At 28.8% G+C, this 23169-nt stretch overlaps 1 protein-coding gene across 3 annotated transcripts in view; it reads left to right on the forward strand.

Moving 5' to 3' along the window:
* Window positions 1–23169, forward strand: part of LOC114131724 (cAMP-specific 3',5'-cyclic phosphodiesterase) — a 657881-nt gene that overhangs the window by 303564 nt on the left and 331148 nt on the right. Inside the window, exon 1 of one of the 3 annotated variants that reach the window (XM_027997021.2) lies at window positions 6723–7719. The exons of the other annotated variants lie outside the window; for them this stretch is intronic. Within the exon in view, the coding sequence (XP_027852822.2) occupies window positions 7634–7719 (86 nt within the window). The 5' untranslated portion in view covers window positions 6723–7633. Of the gene's footprint in view, window positions 1–6722; window positions 7720–23169 lie in introns of those variants that run through there. 3 annotated transcript variants of the gene reach the window in all.

Below are 23169 nucleotides of genomic sequence, written 5' to 3' on the forward strand. Positions count from 1 at the left end.
TTATAAAAATATGAAGTAGCGAAAGTATAGTATAAAGTATAATAATATATGTATCACTTTGAACGGAGTAGGAAACAGTATTCAGACTTGAGTCATGGTAATCAAATTTCCTATAGAATCCTTATCTCATATTATAATATATCGTTTGTGGTTTTGTACGTTTTAAGGCGATCCGTACCCTCTTTTGACCATTATATCATACGACCGTTACCACACATAACATAATATTGCTGCACCCGAATCGCGTGCCAAAAAAGAGCGATTTTGGACGACAACCGAATTATGTACTTGGTTTTTTTATGACAGAGCTGAGTTGAATTCGTGTATTTTTTGTGACAGCTTTGAACTGTGTGCGCGTAAAAGTTTAAATGTATGACCGGTTTTGGCCGACTACCACATAACGCGTTGTATATAGTGAAAATACAGATATGCTATAAACTCAATATGCTGTAATATGAGTTTTCTCGATAGTACATGATAAGTGGATGGTGATGAGATATTATGGTTACAATTTTATAAATATTTTATAATAGTTAATTATTTAATTTTTTATTAAAAAAATGTTCAAATCGATTATCTCATGATAAATACGAAATATACACTTATATATTTATATTTATTTTAATTTTTTATCAAAATATATAGGTATTATAGCATATAATTATTTTTAAGTATACAGTATTGTGTTTTATTTTGTAATTTTTTGATATAAAACATCTAATATTTTTAACTGAATATTTAGAGTGTTGCTGGCGTTTATAGTCTGTCACAAAAAAAAAAAAAAAACATGCACGTAATTCTTGTTCAGAAACACCGATAATAATAATATAATGATCACTCACCGTCGCATTGGTCCAAACTTTTTTTAACACAGTGCATAATATAACTGGGAGGAGTTGGGTGTTTCCATTGTGATGGCTTCCTTATCGACGTTTTTGTGTAGTTTTCCACAAAACAGTCCATCAATTATAGAATACGAGGACCGAATTCGAGATTTCGACGCGGGTTAGTGTTGCATCTTCTTATTTTTCCTGCACAGAGGATGCCTGGTGTATAATAATGTATTGATATCAACCTCGTCAAGAGACATACGTGTAAGTCCCAACAGGCACATAAATAACATATAGTTACACACGTTGACGGGTTCACTCGTGTCGTCTTCGCACAAACCTTCGTGATAGTTCTGGATGGCCCAGATGGACGAATTAATGGGAGTTTTACTGAAAAAAAAAACAGTTGATGGTTAATCGTGAAACACTGCAAAAATACATTATAATTTTTGTTTTTATTCCCATTCTCGATTTCACTAGTCATCGAGCGTTCCAATTAAATGGCACCAAGTTCCAAGTTGGATTTTATCAAACATAAAATATTTTTTTTTACTTTTATTAAAATAATATCATACTGAAAGATTATAATAATCGTAATTTTTGAACTGAAACAATTTTATTGGTACATAAATAATATGTTCAAATGCTAATAGAAAATAAAGTAAGCGCAATAAATTGTGTAAAATTAAATTAAGTTTTAAATCTCGTTTTTAATATTAATGAAATGGACTAATGACTTTTATCGAAACACCCACGCCGCGCACCGTTATTGTATATATATAAATTCAGAATCTCCAGCTGCAGACGACGTGCAGTTTTTGATCTCTCATCGAAGTTCTCTGTACTATTATACTTACGACGTAGATACTCGAGAGCCGACAGCACTCGTTGCGTGTACATAATACGACTATTATACTATAAATACGTGTATGATAATAATAAAGTCAAGCTATCCGATTATGGTATAATAAAATAAATTATGATATTACCTATATATTTCGGGTAGGTATTGTAAAGAAAAAAACCACGTTCCTGTATACGTTTTATACTCTAATTATAATAATTGTTGTCCAATTATACTTTGTTCGAATTTAGTTTTAATTATATTTCCGTATGCGAACGAATTACAACAAATGTCCTATTACATCTGTCTTGTTGTATTGTTTCGCCTTAGTTAATTCTTCTTTGTGCCTGTTCGCATGAAGACTATAGACGAAATTGCTTCTTCTTCTTATTATTATTATTTTTTTTTAATACATTTTCCGAGAAAAATGTAATTTACCGTTTTAAGTCGACTTTATGTTTTACAAGGTAAAGAATAGCCTGGAAAATAAAGCCATTGCAATAAAAGACAATGTAAAAAGAAACACTCCAAAAAGAAGTAAACCAATTTATATATCTAACTTAATTGATCTAAACGAATTTTAAAATAACTTAATAACACTAATAACAGACTTGTTATATGAATAATTGAAATATTAAAAAGGATTTATTGGAAAAAAAGTAATAAAAATAATAATATCGATACAATAGAGGTAATTTACTTTTAAAGAATAAATTGAAATTAGAAATAATTTTTGTTGCATAAAACGATACCACCATATATCATCATTCATAAAATCATAAGCAAATGATCATAATTTAAAAAAAAATAATAATAATAATTAAAAACTAAAAGGTATATCATATAAAAATGAGATAACACGTTAACCTTTAATCGGACAGAAATATAACATAGATACATCCATCGATACGGATTGTGTTTATCGCAACAGCTAGATACTGTAGTTGTCAGTTGAGTGTACGTGTTGGTACAATATATCTTTTCAATAGTCAATAAAATATGAGTAAATAGGATCATCATATACCTATAATATAATATTTATTGTATAATGTATACCTACTATATGTGTAACAGAATTATATAATTGGATTAAGATAGAGATTATTTGTTGGTACTTTTATATTTAGGCCCGCTTGAACATAATAGCCTACTAAATTGGCTCACCGAGGAAAAAAGGTTGTGAATTACTGATATAAATCCTCCATAATATATATTATATGTCAGAGTAACTGTAGAATTAAATGGTTTAGTTTTAAACCAAATGTTTTTCACATTTAATGTATAATTAAGTTTGATAAATATAATAAAGCATATTTTACAATTGTGAATTTGTGTTTTTTAAATATAATTCAAATGACTAAATTACTCCAAAATATATTTGTTACAAGTTAAATAATAAGTGTTTACATTGTTTTTAATCTAAAATTTAACTAATGGAATCCATTGGTATAAAGTAGTATTTATTTCTTTAGGTACCTACTAATTTTTAATCTTACCCAAATAACTGAAACCGAATCACTAACAATTTAAACCATATTTGGATTTATTATTATATTTTTTTTTTTACTTATCGTTTCTTTAAAATTTAGAACTGTGTTCAAATTAAAATCTTCAAGAAATTTAATAAATCATAATGAATAAATAATGCACGGGTTTTTATGGCATTGCGTTGAATAATTACTTTTATTAGTTGTTGTCTAACGGAAAAATAATGAGACAAATTAGAACGGTGACATGTAATAAGTCGTAATATAATCTTATGAAACACAGATGTATGGATAAAGCTTTTAAAAAATTCGATTCGATATAAAATCCGTGTCTGAAAACTTATATTTAATTCACGTACAACTATTCAAATCGAAATGATTAATTCATTAGGAGTTTTTTTCCTCCTCGATATACGCATTCACATAAATAGTATAATATTATATTTTAATACGACCCAAAATATCCAAACGTGATATTAATAAAAATGAATGAAAAAATAACTGCCTAATTCGTGAGTTCAAGAATTTATAAATAAAATATAATATAATATCTTATTATTATATTATAAATTAATATATGGACAAAAACGTTTACGCCGTTTAAATTTCGATCTATAGAGTGAACACATTATATTATTATACATGTAGGTTAGGTGAGGAGGTTATGTTTTGAACGTATGTTCAGTAAACCGTCCGTTCGCCGTTTACGAAGACAACGATGATTAGCCGTTTCGAAAAAAACCGCACATTTGTACCAATGGTTTCTTAATGATATAAAACAGACTACATCCTTTGTTCGTAATGCGACGACACGAATAATATATGTACTATGCCCTCGAGACTTACAAAGCTCGCCAAATTATCTTTGCGCTGTAACAGTTGTGTGGTTTTTTGTTTGTTTGTTTTTAGTTTTCTATATAAATAGTACCCCGAGAAACGTGGCTTGCGGTGTAGTATCTAACACAGTATCGTTGTTTCGCAAAAAAAAAAAAGAGATATATATGCTATGATATTGTATACAAATATTATTATACTGTAATTTTAAACTGGTAAAAGCCAGTCACGAATTAACCGTAGTAATTTCGACCTATAGTACTGTCGCCTATACGAAAGACAAAAATCTGTAAAAAAAGAAAACATATATTTATAATAGAAACGTAATTAATAATTACAGTAAAACTTCGATTAACCGTCACTGACGTTGGTAATATAATTGATTTAATTGATTAATAACATATACTTTAATTGGTTATCGAAATTGTTGAAGTATTATCTTTAGCCGAACTCAATAAATAAAAATATGCTTGTAATAAAATACAACTGCTTTATTACTTCAATTATAATAATAGATTTGATGTTAAATTCCAATGCGAGCAGGTGTAAGTTTTCAAAGATAGATTTTCTCTTAATAATAATTAAATACAAAAAAAAAAACAAGTATTTTCAAACGCAATATATATAACCATAAATTTATCTATCATAAAGTACCTGATTAATTATATTAACGAAATTACGATATAATACCATGGACGGCTGTGTAAATAAAATATTATCATGACAAATAATTTATCAACACAAAAAAATTTAGAATAATTGTCTTTTGGTTTCAATAATCGTCTACGATTTGATAACTACATATAATATTTCATCTTTCTAGATATAATACCTGAGGCGAGTTGATGTTTGTAAAATTGTTTCTATTAAACAGTTGTGAGCGAATGAACAATAATTAAAAGCAACTACTCATTCCAAGTACCTAATTTATACTTGACATTATATTTTATAGTCTAATAAAACCTTTAATGCACAAATCGTCTCTTACATCTATTTTAAGCATCGATAAAAGTTAAATAGAAGTTAGATATTCAACTAGCTGCACATCAATTTTAAATCCATCAAGTCACTTAATCGTTAATTTTGTTGTAATTATTGTCGTTTTTAAAATTTATGTTCGAGAATAGTGTCTTAAGAAAGGAATTTCTATAAAAATCGTCTGTTTCCATCGTATAATATTTAATATATTTAATCTGCTCAATTCGAAGCGACATTATGATTCCATACGTGAAACGAACTTTTTTCATTGTAATTATTTTTATGCAAATCAAACAATACGTCAGCAGCAACGATGTACACATTATGGTAATATGCAAGTTTACCGAAACGTGATATTTATACCACGTTATACTGCTATAGTCTCACTAACCTTTTAACGTGCTTTGGAGTATGTGAGCGGATAGGTACAATGTAACCTGGTACATGTACGATTGAATATACGTTTTATAACTGGATTAGGTTTAGTTTTAAATTTATTTGAAAGTTACTTTTGAAATTGTACACTTTGCCACGCACATATTTTTTTTGAATAACACAATTTGAATAGTTACGTATAATATATTGTCTAGTTTAGTGTTGCCGGAACACACATAAATAATTTTGTATATATTAATTCCATCAATATAGATTGGATTAGCATACAAAACTGTTTAACTATTTAATAATAAATAGTGTTCGTGAGTTTCTTATCAATATATATATAATAGAAATAATTTAGCTATGGTAAAAAAAAAATATTGATGAACCTATATATTATATTAATAAAAACATAATTTACGGTTAACGTTTCACCGGAACTATAAATTATAGGGGTATATAATACGTTGGTTACTATAATAATAGGTCTAAATAATATGCTTACAGTAAGCTGGATGTCTTGTAAATATAGTCATAAACCTACGTAATAGTTTTGAAAAAATAAACATTTTAATAAGAATTTTATTATTTTGTTCAAAAAATGATTTTTTTTTTATGTCATAATTTTTCGACTTAATGATGTGCCACTAATTATTTTTAATTAAGTCAGGTTGTCGTGAGAGGAAGTCAAAAACTACTGTTACGAAGTAATAATATTTTAACGATAATGTAATAATAGTTGGTTGTATAAATACATACAAGACACACAATGTGTCTGTACTATCAGGATAGTGGTGGTCCGTACTGTTGATAGAGTTAACAGTTTCATAACAAAAACATGATATGACGTTATGTTAATATCGTGTAAATGTTATATATATATATATATATATACATAATACATAAAATTGAATAGAAATTAAAAATAAAATATATTGTTTTTCCCAAATAAAAGCACAGCAACTCCTCTGCACAGAGCGTGGGCACACACATCAGACTGGCGCGCGGTAAGATCAAAAAAAATGATTATCGAATGAAATAATTTCTATTATGAACGTCTTCGGCGGACGATTGGAACTGCAGTCGAACCGGAAGCAGAGGACGACATCGATCATCCGAAACAGAAGCGAAACCGAGCGCCGGACCTAACGACGGTGATCGTAACCGATACACGACTTCGCGACCGTTGTTAGAACGACCCGTCACGTCCAGTGTTATAGTGGCCAAATCGGCGGAACGGACGTCCGCTCGCCGGTCGCACCGGTACTAACGGCGAGCGTGGTCGAGCAGCCGGCGGCGTGGGGGGCGCGTCAAGCAAGTGCAGCTGGTGGTGCTGCTGCTGCCGAAGCTGCCGTCGCCGCCGCCTTCGCCACAGCCGCCAGGCAGCCATCGCCGCTGTCGACGACGACGCCGCAGCAGCAGCAGCATCCGAAGCCGGCGACGACCAGCAGCAGCGACAGCAACAACAACAACACCTACAGCAACAGCAAACCGGTAACCAGCACAGGACGGAAACTACAGCGGTACTGGTAGTGACGTCGCAATCGTTATTCACCTGCACGTCATCGCCGGCTCGAGTCGAGATCACAGCCGTCACCCTGTCGTCTTCGACCGGATGCCAAGTACCACCGTCGTCGCCGTCGTGTCCTGTCACCGCAGACACCGACCGGAAGTCGTCTTCGGCCCCGTACGCCGTTCCGGTCACCAGCGAATCAAACCAGCAGCAACAGCAACAACAACCGCACGTCACCGCATCGGGGGCGAAACAGCAACAACAGCCGTTGCACGACATCGAGGAGGAAGAGGACGACGACCAGCCGACTGCGTCAGCGGACGGCGACCGTTCGCTGACGGTCCGCGAGACCGTCGGTTGCGCCTCTCCAACTTCGTCGTCTGGCATTCCGTTGGCCACTATCACGACCTGGCCCAGAGCGACAGCGACTACGGTGGTGGTGTTGGCACATCACCAGCACCAGCAGCAACTGCAGTCGATTCAGTCGTCTTCAGCGCCTGCTGCCGACCGGAAACGCAAAAAGAACTTGCGTACTAAGAGCGTGACTAACGCCGTTAGTTCGGACGTGTCCGGAAACGGTGGTTCGGGTATCCAAGAACGAACCACCGCCGCTGGCACTGCGACATTATCGACCAACGACAACAACAGCGACAGCAGCAAAACGCCCGCCTCTGCAGCAGCAGCATCAGCAGCAGCGGCAACAGCAGCAGCTGTAGCTGCGGCGGCAGCCGAAACCGCTGCTGCCTCCACCGCAGCGGTCGCAGCCAAGATGCAAGCCGAACAGGGAAGCATCGGTGACCTGCAGAAGTATCACAAGTTCCTCCGAAACCGCAGGCACACACTAGCCAACGTTCGGTAAGTACTCGCCATCGTATACGATAATAATTGTGCGGGAAAGATTGGATTTTCGATGCAATTACACTTTTATTTACGAATTCACACTGAACCGTGTTAAGATAAACCGTTTCCGAAAAAAAAAAAAATAATTTTGATATTCATAGTAATTTAAATAGCTCTAAGTATTTGTATTCATTGACTCGTATAAGTGAAAAATTGTTTAATGTATGCTTCAAGAAGAATCAGATTAAAATATTTGTTACTATTTGCTGGTATTTGTTATTTACATTAAGCTAACATTATAGTAATGTAGTACACGGAACTTATTAATCATTATATACATCCAATCATAGCGTAAAATCGTTTTTAGAAAATCATGGTTGATTGTGAAGTCGTTTTATGTCGTAAATGTTATTTCTTTAACGATATCGGTGGAAGATGTCAAGGTTTTTCTATCACGCAGTCGAACAATTATCGATTAAATCAAAAATAAAACCTTTCCATGTGGATAAAAAAATCAAAGAGCTTATTTAACTCCGTTGGAACTGAGCAAACGGTTGAGTGCAATGCAGACGGGGTCTTCCGGTATCTTATAATCGTTAGGTTTTTAGCATGTAAATCATTAATTTTGAATTTTTATACTACACGTTGTAGGTCTTTTTGAATGAACAATTATAATTAATTTCTTATAATAATTTCAATTTTATTTTCACAAAATAGAAAAAAATCGGAAACAGACAATATTTTTAATTTACTGGTATAATCTAAAATTTTACTTCAATAAACTTTAGAATATTTGTATCAATATAATGAAAAAATTATTTGTATAATTTTACTTTAAATTTATAAAGGTAATGAAAATTCAAAATGATTAAAAACAGTTAAAGTTACTCTTAATCTCAAATTGAAATTTAAGTTACCCAAAAAATATTAAAAAATATACTTGATTAGTAGGGATGTGTTGTGACTTCTTCCATCTTCGAAGTATATATTTTTATTTTTAATAATGATCAGTAACCATGATTCAACTTACAATTATTAAAAAAATTATATTTATTTATGAAATCAATAAAAATTTAATTTAAAAGTATTATTGATTACATGTTATATGGAGATTTTTTATGGTACGAAATTCTCAATAACTATATTTTCGATACAACGTAAAAATTTGGTGATATCATATCTTACAATACAGTCTTCCTATCTAGTTTTTATTTCCAGTTACATTCCACAAGAATATTTTATGAAAATATTTAAATGTCGTATTTCATATTAAATTAATACATACGTTGTACTTTGTCGTTAAATAAAATCGTAAAATTATGATATGACAGTATAGTATAAAATTCTATGGTTACAGTATAACCTGTTCGCGGTATGCTGCAGTTAACCGTTTTTATCCTTTATTCCACACACGTACCTACATAATAATACAACAAATTTTCCGTCGGGAACTTTTGAACCGTGTAAATAGTTTTATAAATCATTTTCAGTGCCACCATCGCCATTATACACACACGCCAACGTACGCATAACAAAGTCGTTCATTTTGATTTAAAGAGACATATTGCTGCGAATAAATAAGTACCTCCATAAACTTCGTCAAACCATAAATTAATTTATGCCGTCAAATTGAATCATTTACAATGGGTTTCGAACCGGGCGAGAAAAACGCCACGAAAACAATAATAATACTATAATTCGCCATACACATTTTCGATTTATCATTTCTTATGTTTTACACGTAGACACAATATTTTGTATTTTTATGATTAAAAATAAAAAAGCTCGTTTTTCTGCGTCTTATATTTTTGGAATAAATCCACCACTTTATAAAATACAGACAGAGTAATCCACATGCTAGCAGCTAGCCCCCCTTTTTTTCTTCAAATTGAAATTAATTAAAATCAATAAAACCTGAGTTCCCGTGTTTTTAAATAAGATTTAAAAATAAATTTTTAAATTATTTAACTATGGATTTATAAAAGTGCAAACGTCTGTTATACAAACGAAACCTCACTTTACTACTTCAAATTATTATTCAGGTATGTTTTTCGAATATTTTGATATAAAAACATTAAAATGTGTACGAGTAGTTTTGTTAAATCTTACTTATTACTTTTAAAAATTGTCTAATTATGATGAACACTAAATCCAATAGGTATTACATTTGTTTTATGTTTTTACAAATCATTTTTATGATTTTTTTTATCATTGGCATTAATATATTATAAAAAATCGTCCACTAAATAATTCAAAAACAGTCTATACAAATGGGTTTGTATAAAAAATATGAATTTGAATAGATCATTATTAAAAAAAAAAGTAGAGGTAATCTGGGTAGTGAATTATTATAAAAATAAATATATCATCACACAGCCTATGATCTACATACAGAATTTGTCTATTTTTGATATTTAAAGTTTATAAATGTTTGCATACATTGATACATGTAGGTATCATTGAAACTGTAATTATGATTGTGATATTTAGGATAGCTTTTCGAGTACTTAGTGTAATTTAACCTATACGTAAAACTAATTATAATGCGAGAATTGCCATATTATATTTTTAGGTCCGTTCTAACACAACTTTGCCAAAGTAATAATGTTGGTTGGGACTTTTACACTGCAGTAAACCTTAAGTCGATTAAATCTAATGTGGGCATTAAAATGAATTTTAACACAATGGTTTTAGCGTTTTAACACCTTAGCTATGTGTTTAGTTCACGCATTATTCGTATATACATAATATATATTGTATTCAACATAAAAACACGCATTTTTTTGGAGCCAAATTTTAAAAACTATAGTTAACATTCGTATAGAGTATTATTAAAACTAAAAACATGAAAAATCTTTTTAGTGAAAAAAAACACTACCCCGAAATACCCACCTGCTTGTCTAGCTCACGTGTTAGCGCTCATGTAGGTATATTTGTCTTTCCCTAAATATTATATTTTACATTTGCAAATACCTGGTCCGGGGATTTATTTTTATACACTCTCAAGTCCGTCATAGTGTAGGAGGTTGAAAATATAAAAACATACATTTTCCCTGATCGATTCGCCTAATAGTCAATACATATTTAATATTATAAAGCACGTATTTTGCGATTCGCATAACGCTTATAGACTGCGGTGGTTGATTTACTTACTAGAGAAATGATATAATACAATACATATCTCTACCATCTTTGTTGACATCTTCCAGAAGAAACATATCGATTATTTTTACGTCTTCGTTTTGGAGAGATATGATAATAAAACCTAGATAGTAGATACGTGCCTTACCTCATAATATAGTCTTTACTCCAGTAATCTTAAATTCACGGCTCAACTCGTATTTTTTGGTGGCTTACAAACAAATTTTAAATAATATTATTAATATATTAATATATTTGTAATCTTAAAACAGTAAAATGTATTAAAATACGTGTTTTTATTATGAACGTGACCCGTGAGAATTTATAAAGATATAGGTGGCCGACGGCCAAAATGTTTTGAAAAAATTTGCTCTACGTCATATTATAAAGAATCTACTATTATTATCCATAGTTATTTACTCAGTCAGTGCTTTATTCGACTCAAATATACGCTATAAGGTTGATTTATGACTAATTGGTATATAGTTCTTAACGACTGTAAAATGGTATGCCGTTTGGTTTTTTCAAAAATGCTTAAAACTGCGATTACCTGTAATAATATTAGGTTAACGCCTATTAATTATCTTTGTATTGTTACATACCACATTAATTTTAATCAAGTCGATTTGTGTTAGTCATTATTAGTAAAATATTATATATTTGATGATAATATTATCTTATAAAAAAAAAAATTAATATTGCCATTAAATTTTAAATTAATCTATACCCGTAATGTTACCTGTTAATTTAGTTACCGTTTTAGCACTCAAGAAGGTTAAATTTTAAATTTACGAGATTTATTATGTTGTTTTCCTGTATAAAATTTTAGGAGTTTGGATAAAAAAATATGGTTACAACACAATATAATTTATTTTTATATTATCGGAGTGTGCAATGAGGATATACTGGTAATGATTTTTAAATTGCTTGGGAGTTTTCAGTATTTGCAGCATTGAAACGATAAATCCTTGTCCTGGGAAAGGCGAGGAAAGTCTAAATGGAGTAGTATTTGCACGAACTCTGAGCATCGATAATTAATAATCGTACGTATGCGATGTACGTATATTCGAAATTCTTCTAATATACTATACGTATAGTATATTAATATTTCATAATAATGCATTATAAGATGTAGGTTTAAAAATAATGTTTGATTTTTTTTTTTTGTGTGTCTTTAAACATTTTTATAAAACAAAAAAACCTTCCAATCATGAATTTTAAGGACAATTTCTGATAAAAATTGAAATTAATTTGTATTTTGAGAGATAAAAAAAATCCAATTAAAAAAAAAAAAAAACTGGCTGATATTATCAGAAAAAAATGTTTAATAAATGCATTTTTAAGACATGATGCTGTTTAAAAAATATTTAAGGTGTTTTATGCATACTTTACAGTTATAAAAATGATTGCATTAATTTAGTTTTTTATTCGACTTTTGTAGTTTAATATTTTTATTTGTAAATAAAAAAGATTGGAAATTTTATAAATAATTCCTAGTTAAGGTAATCATTTTTTTTAAAGCAATTTAATTTAATTATAAATACATCGTTCCAAATTTTTTTTTAACGTTTGAATTTTCACTAACTCCGTCAAAATTGTGAAAATGTTTAAGCTACTTTGTAGTTTATAATTCGTAAGTAACATTGCTGTTATTAGAGTTTTAGATTAACCCTTTAATAGAAGGTTTGTCGAAAATTTTTAATTATAAGAATATAAGAAAAAAAAATGAAAGTTAAGCGTAAAATTAAATTCGTTTTTTATAAGAATTTAAGTTTAATTTTCTAAGCAACTTAGTAAAGTTGTGAATAACATTGTTGTGGATGTTAGAATATTACTTTATTAATACATCACATATGGTATTATTTAAATTATGTTACACACATTATAATAGGCTTTGTGTGTATTAGTACTTTATTAAAATACTACTATATTATTATTAGAAATATAAGTTAGGATTTAACCTAAAATTGTATTAGTTATAAACTGTATATAGTATACTATTTATTGACCTACATATTTCAATCTTTAAAAAATATATCAACTAAGAAAAATCTTCTTAAATATTTTTAAACTTGAACTGTGTTAAAAAATCGATACAACTCGTATGAATAAATAAAACCATTAATAGCATGGTATTAAATAAAACTTTAAAGTCTGATAAATGGACCAGAAAAAATAATGGTTAATACATTAAAATATATTTATATTTAACAATACAAAACTTTACTATACTACATCATGTGTATTAGTATAATCATGCTTAACTATAATAATTATAACATTTAAAATATAATATAATATTTATTTGACCTCTTTAGTCATTTTCAATTACACATACTTTTTTAATTATGTGTTACAAGTTAAAACTTACGTATAATTTACTTTTACTGACTACTTTTAATGTAAGAAATTTCGTTTACCGAATTATTGGCACGATCAGAAAATTCATCTAAAGTACCTACTATACTAGTGACTTTATTGTATAGAACAAATGAAAAAAAAAATTTTAAAGAACTTTTTTGTAATTTACGTGGGAGTTAGGTAATACCAGGTAATTGAAAAAAGTATTAACTGTATTATATATAGGTAATATTGGAGATAGTTTTTTCTAACTCAATGGAAAATTCGTGCACTGTTCAATATCTTTTTGTCTATTTTATATGTAGCATTCAAATGGTCGGAAAAGAAGTCATGCCAGACGTTTGGGATACGTGATTTTAAACGAATTTTCGATAAAAATGTATCTTGTTATATAATCATTAATACTAATACAATCAGGACATTTTATTGTTTTATAACATTTAAGTATACACATTAATTATATATATTTTATATTATTGAATGTGTGAAAATGGGTTTGAAATATTTCAGAATATTTGAAGAATAATAATTTGATCGTAACGATGCTTATCAATATATTTTGATCAGATATTTTCTTACTATAATTCTGCTTATGCGATTAAAAACGTGTCTAACAGTGGTTTTTGATTAATAAATATATTTAATATGAATAATATAAAGATAGTCAATTATTATGCTTACTCAATTATTATATTGATAAGTCAATGATGAACTTACATATAATCACCCAAATAAAAAGTGATTTATCATCAAGCATGATCACTTACATTTTTTTTTTCATTTAATATATTGTGATTAATTTATTCGTTTTTTTTTAATATATCTATTTAAAACCATATTTTAAAATTCTTTAGATTTTTTGAACTGCTTAAGGAGTACTATTTGATGATACAAACTTCTGTTATTTAAATAATAACCGCCTCCTTGAATTTAAATTTTGATATATTATGAACATTTATTTATGGATCACCTATTAAACAATGAACAGTAGAGGGCTTCTTATTTTAAAGTTTGTATTATTACAAAATATTAACAAAAGAATTTAGCAATTTAACAGTATAGCTATTAGGTACATTTATTTAAAATTTCCAAAAACCAGATTTATAAATAACTGCATTATTAAAAAAAAAAAAAAAAATAGGTGAGCATTTCTGGTAAGTCAATCTTTATAGTCCAGAGTTGTATTGACCAATATCGGCTTTTTCACTGACACCAACTGCGTGTGTGAAGACCATATACGAGAATTCAATTTTCCTTTATCAAACAACTGCAAACAAAATGCCTAGAATACAATCGATGGGTACAGAGCTGGCATGAGTCGTCGCGGCAATGGTTCATGGATGAATGGGCAGTGGTAGGATGATAGGATATAATATACAACACGTCAGCACTGATCGAGCATCTGCATGCAATCTATACACCTACCTAACTATAAACGATAAATCGTTTGTGAGAGTGGATAAAACATCGTACGAATTTATTGTGTGCGCAACGACGGGCTCTGCGACGGATCGTCATAGTGAGTAGTGGTGTGAGTCGCGATGGAGAGAGAGGTGAAACGGAAACTCGCGTCTGAGATAAATGAAAACGTGCCACTCCGGAGAAAAAAATCGCCTGAAATACACATTTGTGGTAGGGGGCGGGGGTGGTAAAAGGGTGAAGCTTTGTGTCAGGTCAAATACGTACGCGCACATGTATATTATGTATATTATATAAATATATCGTATTATGTAAAACGCCACGAGACGAGGTTTTTCGGGTGTGGTGTGCTATATAGATTTATAATAGGCCCCGGTGCAGTAGGTATATATGTGTGTGTGCTTCGGAAACGATGCAACGTTCTTAATTTATCATGTTTTCGTAGTTTGGCCGGTTCTGGATTCGCCGTCAAGCTACTCGCACATATATATATTATATCATATGAAAGTATACCTGCAGGTTAGGTATAAACGTACAGTACAACGCATATGTGTATTTGTTTAACGTTGGAAATATTATATTATGCTAAAACCCCATTTTCTCCGTCGTGCATTAGAACCGGCTAAGGCATGATAACAATGCACTGCTCCCGGCTTCTAGTCGCAACGACCAGGGTTATATTATTATAATATGTAAGTAGTTACCTATATTATATAACAAAATAACGGTGTACTTCGGAAAAAAAATTGGACTGAATGTAAATTTATACATTATAAATTCGTTGTCAATCAAAATTCATTACGATAATTTCATAATATGACTTTGCGGTAGTGCATAGTACAGTTATTAGGTAGAACGCATAACATATTATTACATTACATCAACGAATATATCAATGATTTTTGTTACGATCATATTGAAAAATTAAAATCATATAAGACATGAATATAATAATATATAGCAAATATACAATAGGTGTTCAAGAAGTCTTGAAATCGTCATTAGATAATCGACTGATCAACGGTTATATAATAATATTGAGATATTATTTAACTATTTACATTATGAATGTACAGATTTATTAGGTATCTGCTGTTGCTCCGTATAAGTATAAAAATATGCATACAATAATAATTGAGAATATCCAAACTTACTGAAAATCTGGTATAAAGCATTCAGTGCACTAATTTGCAAACAAATTTAAAAACATTTATTTTTAATATAAAATTTTATTGATTAGGTATTATATGTTCATGTTATGTAAATATTTATTACTTAATTTTGATAATTTATTATCTATATTATTGGCATTTTTATTTTCTTCTACTTTAAATATACCTTAAAACCTGACTTATTATTTGTTTACGAAATTAAATTGTTCTTATAAGCGACGGGATTTCTTTTTCGCTTAATCATAAAAGTATAATCTGACTTAAAGTTAGTAAAAATTACTGTACAGACACTGGTATAAGAAAAATTTTAAATTCGTAATAGGTGGTATTAATTTCTATAAAATATAATTAGTAAAATAACAAATAATATTGATTTAACATGACTTACGACGTAGTGCAAAGTGTGTACTTGTTTACCGTCAGTTTTAAAAATGATTAGAAATGAAATAGTATTTTTCATTAATATTATTGAAATGGGTAATTAAGTGTGGAGCGCAACGAATGTGTGTCGTAACTCAAAATAGATTTACAAAAGACCTAACAGCTGAACATTAGCTTTGGATCAACGTATTAGTATAATATAAATATGAATAGGTACTAAAATATATTACATGGAATACGTGCGTACTGCGTATACGTAGTATCCGAATTGTTGTTAAAATAAAGCATGCCTAAATATTGTGCATACTCAATTATTACGTTGTACGTTCACCATAAGCTAATAATAAAGATCATAAAACAATAATTATTATACTACAAATAAAATGAAAGGAATATTTTTGGATTGTAACGTGGTCGAGAGAACCTTGTTATGATATTAATTTGTTATAAGTTCTTCGACGGGTTTTATAACTATTTCATAATAATATTTAAATTTATAGAACATGGAAGTTATTTATAACTTATACATTATAAGTAATAGAAACCGCGAATTGTCAAATAGATTTAAAAAAAGCTACAGATATTTCAATAAATTATGATAAAAATTAAAAAAGAATGAACATTTTAAAATTTGAATAATGATAAATAATATTGTACTAGAAAAATACGAAAAGAGTACAAATTCAAAATTCCATTTGCATCATATAAATTAATGAAACATTTTTAGCACAAATATCCATAATAATTAAAAAAAAAAAAAATGAATTTGAATATTTTTTAAAACACTTAATGATATTTTAAACAATATTTTTCTATCTAAAATTTTAAAAATAAAAACGTTGATACAAACTACATTAACAACTAGTTAGATGTTACGGCTTGAAAAAAAATCATTTATCAGTTTTTTTAATCGGTTTTTACCATCATGTTCTGGTTAACGTAATAGTTTGTAGACATTTTAAACCACAATGACCGAAAAAAACCGGACCATGCATAGCTCTAGTAGGCATGCTATTAGAAATACAATGTACTTTAATTAATAGGAACAGAAAAAATGCTTTGTACTGAAATGCATGAATAATCTGTATGTCACCTAATGCTCCTTTATTTTATAATCAGAATTTCAACCTAAAATTTGACTTTGATTATAAATTATAAAATAACATTTTCAATGTACCATACATAAAAAAAAAACATTTTTTTAAGTATTTTATGGAATTAAAATATTTTAAGTATGTTTGATGAATAAATACATAAAAAAAATGGTATAAACTCGCTGAAATCAGACCAATCTCGGTACAACTTGTAAAATCAGCTTTAATATTATATTTATACGTATAATTATTGTGCATGTATGTAAAGGATGCAGTCAACGGGGGTACAGTTAATCGGAGTTTTATACATATAATATATGATTTTTTGAAAATTAGATAATATCAAGCGGATATCAGAACAAATTTGATTACAGAAAATTATAATATTTGATTAGGAAAACGATTTGTGCCTCGGCGCATACACAACTACGATAATTATTATTAAAACCCTGGACGGAGTGTAATTGTGTATTGTGTGTGGCGGTCTTTTACTAAAGGTAAAAAATTAATTTCATATCGCTGACTTAATATTTTAGTACCATTTATATCTTATAAAAAAATAAATATGATTATTGTTAAAGGTAACGGAACATTGACAGTGGAATTCGTACGATACAGTGACTATTTAATTATTATTATGGGACAGGTGCGCGTGATTCAAAAACGATTTATTATTATTTTCGATTTCATCTCAGAATTGCATTCTTTGATTTTGAGTGATGGCGACGCATAAATATTTTTAAAATAATAAATTAATGTCGATTTGTATTCATTTTGATTATATAATTATTATCATTTGCTGCAATAAACGATCATTATGCCATGGTAATATTTTATATCGTGAAAAAAATATACCACGACATTGGTGTAGCTAAATTATCTATTCAAGACGCCGTGTTATAATAATAATGTTTTATTGCCTAATATTGAATTGAATTAGTATTATCTTTTTTTTTTTTAATTTATATTAAAAAGTTGATGGTTAACACATACTCATGTGAACAAAAGTTCTACAACTGTAACATTCCTTCACGTTAGGTACTAATATCGATAAATATCGTACAACCACACATGTTCATTATTAACTATTGTTATAATATTATATCGAATTACAACTGAGTTCATTAACGATGGTCGGTTCATTGTCTTATTAAAAGGACCAATTATTTACATACCATTTACTACTAATTTTCATGATAATATTTTACTTACTGATTCTGTACGGTGATGCCCATAAAGAATTAAATAATGCCAGTGGATTTACTCTGTCATAAATCCAATTAAATTTAAATTACACCTCATATTTTTATTATAGTAATTGCATTTTTATAAAACATAAAATTTAAATTATATACAATTGTAATAACTATTTTATACTTATTTTATTCTAAGTAACCAATGGTATCCCTCTCAAAAAATATCACAAATCAAAGAATCTCGATGTGTGCACTGTGCACTTTTTTAAAATTGGCTACGAGATGTATTTCATTGGTTTTAAAGTTATTACTTATGATCCATTTCATTTCAGAACTACGAGTACCTTATACTTAGATCGTTTACATATACAGACATTTCTATTTATAATATAAATAATTATAATATTATTATAATTGTAAGTATAGGTACTAGTAATGTTCTCTATCCCTAATAATTTAGTTTTTCTTATTAATAGTATTTTTTTTATTGTTCCCTATTTGAATTATTTTAAAAATTCTCAACGCTGATCTAACTTGTTTTATGTTGTATTGGGTTCTTGCTAAAGTGCAGCGAATTTATTCATTACCTTTGGTCCAGAATGTCGCCTTTGCCAGAGCATTAACTTTGCACAATATGTTTGAGTCTTTGAATATTTAAGAAATTGTTTTAAATAAAAAAAAAAAAGCACAGACAATGGAACTGTAAGCAATACTACGATTAAGATTAAAAAAAAAAAACAAAATGCAAATGGTACTCGATAATATATACGGTTTTAGGCCATAAAATGTATCCATGTGTAGATAAAAAATAATCCCTTATTGAATTTCGTGGTGGACAAGCGGAATCCTGGTATATTAAAAAAAAAAACTGGAGATTTTTTAATGAGGCTGAAAAGAAAAAAGGAAAAAAGCTCTCACGGAATTGCAATTTTACGGGCGTATACAAAAACACCGTCATCGCGCGCTCGGAGTATCGCGTGTTCAACGATCCGTTATCAGGCATCTTCAACGTTTCCCGGGCAACCGCGATGCATGTATATAAATTTATATGCTTACTCTATACCAGCCACAAATATTATTATATAATATATATATACATACGTATTTATTATAATATACACGACCGAAGATATTCGATGTGCAGGGAATCAACGAAATAAAATAATGTCACATAACAATAATCTATTGCGATATAATAGTTTTGGTGTATTTTCAAAATTTTCCATTTTTTTTTCCATTGCTACGGGAGAACAAACTAATTACACGCACACGCCGTCACGTGGTCTATACGAATAATATAGTATGACGATGTATATTATATGTATATAATAATAAACGGATAAGTCTACGCGCGAGTATAAAGGCGATTATTCTATCCTGCTGCAGCACGTAATTGAAAACCGAAATAGATAAGAAAACGATATCTCGCAACGAGAAGTGTTTCAGGTGTGCGGTAATCCGAATACGCGTTCGAATGCCTTGGTATTATATGTATAGAGAGTATTATACATATGCCTTCGCCGGCGTTAAATCATTATTCGTAATTGCGTATTATGTGAAACGGTTCGCGCCAAAATTTACGTTTTATCATTTCGCGGCAACTGTTGTATTATATGTACAGCTGCTGTGGCAGTCTTATTAAAACTGCTACCACCGCCTCAATATGACACTGGAATGAATCGCAGAGATAACTACGTGTCTTCGTATATTATCATAATAATGTTTATATATATATATATATATGATTATATTATTATATATAATACTATAATAGTCGTCTCACTTCAAAAGGCCTACTCGCGTATTTCAGGTATTATGCGAACAGAATTCTGATTATAGTATATAGGTCAAGTATATTATGCTCGAGCGAAAATCAAGGAAAACACGTAAACTTGTAACGGCAATAATAATATTATTATTATTGTTATTATCGTTGTCTATTATCTATTCGTAAGAATAATAATCGAATTTTGTCAAGAGTAACTTTAGTCCATGAAAACAGAAGTAGCAACACATCGATGACATTATAATACATTTTGATAAAAACCTAGATTTTTGGTTTTTAAGGTTATGTAGCTAACATGTCACGACACCATTTGTCATTAATACGTGTTGGTATGTTTACCAGGCATTTATACGAGAACTAATACATTTTTATGAGTGTTTTTAGGTAGGCATTTATACGTCTTATTGCTGTGAAAAAGTTTATAATATAGTTTTGTTTCTTTTTAAATTTATTTAATTTTGAAATCCGAACGTATTTTACGGTTAGAAACGTATAGTAGGGCGTTTATTAATTTTCTTAATGCGATATTTTAGAACGTTGGATTTTTCTGCATAAAACGAATATCTGAATTCGAATAAAGGCTTACATTATAGATTCTGATATTGATTATAAAATATCATTGCATAGTTTGATAAACCAATTTACAAATCTCAACCTGTTTCTGGTATATATACATAATTTGTGTGCGCTTTTAGTTCTATTGAAATTGATTTAAATCAAAATAATAATTAAGCTTTGCACTAAAAACATTACTGGTAAATAAATATTTATGTTAAACTAACGGTAAATCTGGTTCTGTATATTCAACACTCGAATGTGGGGTTTTTATGGTAATTTAAGTGCACCACCGTCGTCCGAGTATAACGATGTTAGAGTTAGAAAGCGGTACACTAAATATCGAACTTTTAACGCATTTACTTGGCTTCGCGGTCCAATTAATTATACAAGTAAATGCAGTTGTTTACAATGTGACGGAATCGACCGTGGTCCGAAATATTTGGGGCTTTTTGGTGCAGCTAATCATATATAATAATATACATATTATTAGTGTTAGTGTTATTCTCTGTTTTTCATTTTTTTTTTTTTTTTTGAATCATTGTTAAATATATTTTAATAATGGTATTATGTATAAATACAAATTTGATGACTATAATATTAAACTGGTTTAAATAATGTGTATCATATAATTGTATTATGGTATATTAGTTTATGATTTAATGATGTAACTAAAAGAGATTATTGTTTTAATTCAAAAACTATATATGCTATGTATTACATATTTTATTGTAGAAATTATTCATTTCAATGTCTCTCAGATACGATGACCAAACCATATGCAATAAATTATTAACGACGTGTTTACAAATATATTAAAAAAAAATAAATAATAATAATAATAGTGAATATAAATTATTACATTGGTTACTTTTATAATTTGAGACTATTATTAATTCTAGACATGTCTCTTTTTATCTAAGAACATAATCACGATCAATATTCAAAACGATATTAAATTTATTTTTGCATTTAGCATTTGTTGAATCGATATCTATTTATGTTTAGATTACAGATATTATTTTCAAAATTAAGAATTGGTGAATCATAAAATCAATCATTTTAATTGTGTTCATAAACATTTTTATTGCGTATTTCAACTCATGCAAAACGGAAAACGATAAACTTTATAGGTACATTATTTTCAACCTCTTTAAAGTAGAACAATATAGTTAGTGTTATATATTATATTATATTTTATTAAAATTTTATATTTTTTTAATATTATTAATTTTTTTTATTAATGACCAATGAATGATAATATAAGCGATTGAGTGTAAAAATAATAATTACAAATTGCAATTCATAAAAAATAAACATTTTATATATTGAATACATTGCATGGTTTTTTAAGTTTATTGTAGTTTAAATTAAAGATTGGTGGGTGTTATGTATTTTATGGCATTAGAAGTTGATGGAGGATAATTTTGTAAATTTTCGGCAATTGATTTTAAAATGTCGAGGCTTCTTTTTTGGTCAATATACATTCTTTGTTCTGTAAGTTTTGTCGTCCTTGGACTACAAACTTCATATTATATTTTTTAATAAATATTTATTGTATTTAACACCTAAATGCGTGTTATATTGCTTAAGATTTTAATTAATTTTCCCTTTTATAATTCAAAGGTTTCACGAACATCTAAAGTAGATTGTTACAAATAGTCTGAAGAAATTAAACCACTTTTCGTTTCATCTTTTATTGTTGTATTATAACATAATGTATAAATATATAATATAAAAACCATAAATAGTACAAAATCCCTATATTGAGTCTTTAATTTTTTTTTTTTTTTATCTTTTCTTTGACAATAAAAAGCTTTTGAAGTGAACATTTTGCGTTGTTGTACCATTTGTTATATTATGCGTATTTAGAAATATATATAGCATCAATACGGTAAACATAAAGAGATTTAATAATAATAAACACAAGTTTAGATCTTGAAAACATGATTTATTTTATAAATGCATTTTGCGTAATATTATTTAAATTATGAACTAATATTATACTATTTTAGGTTTCGAGTATGTAGTGTTGTATTAAAATATTATAATGTTATTAGGTTAAATATACAGAAAAGAGATAAATTTAAGTTTACACAAGTGATGTAGTTAGACAGTATACAGTGTAGTATTTTATCTATCTATAATTTTAAATTTTCAGAAATAATATTTATAAAAGGTTATTAAAAAATCAATGAAATTTATATTAAAATGTACTCCGTTAATACCGTGTTGATTAGTAAAGCTTTTAAGGCTAATACAATGTTAGTCCATCAACATACATTTATGTTTAATTATAAAATGTAGGTAAGTTATTTGTTGACTAAAAGTTTAATATTATATTATGCAACTTTTATTAA

This window comes from Aphis gossypii, chromosome 1 (genome assembly GCF_020184175.1).
Source record: "Aphis gossypii isolate Hap1 chromosome 1, ASM2018417v2, whole genome shotgun sequence".
NCBI lineage: Eukaryota > Metazoa > Arthropoda > Insecta > Hemiptera > Aphididae > Aphis > Aphis gossypii.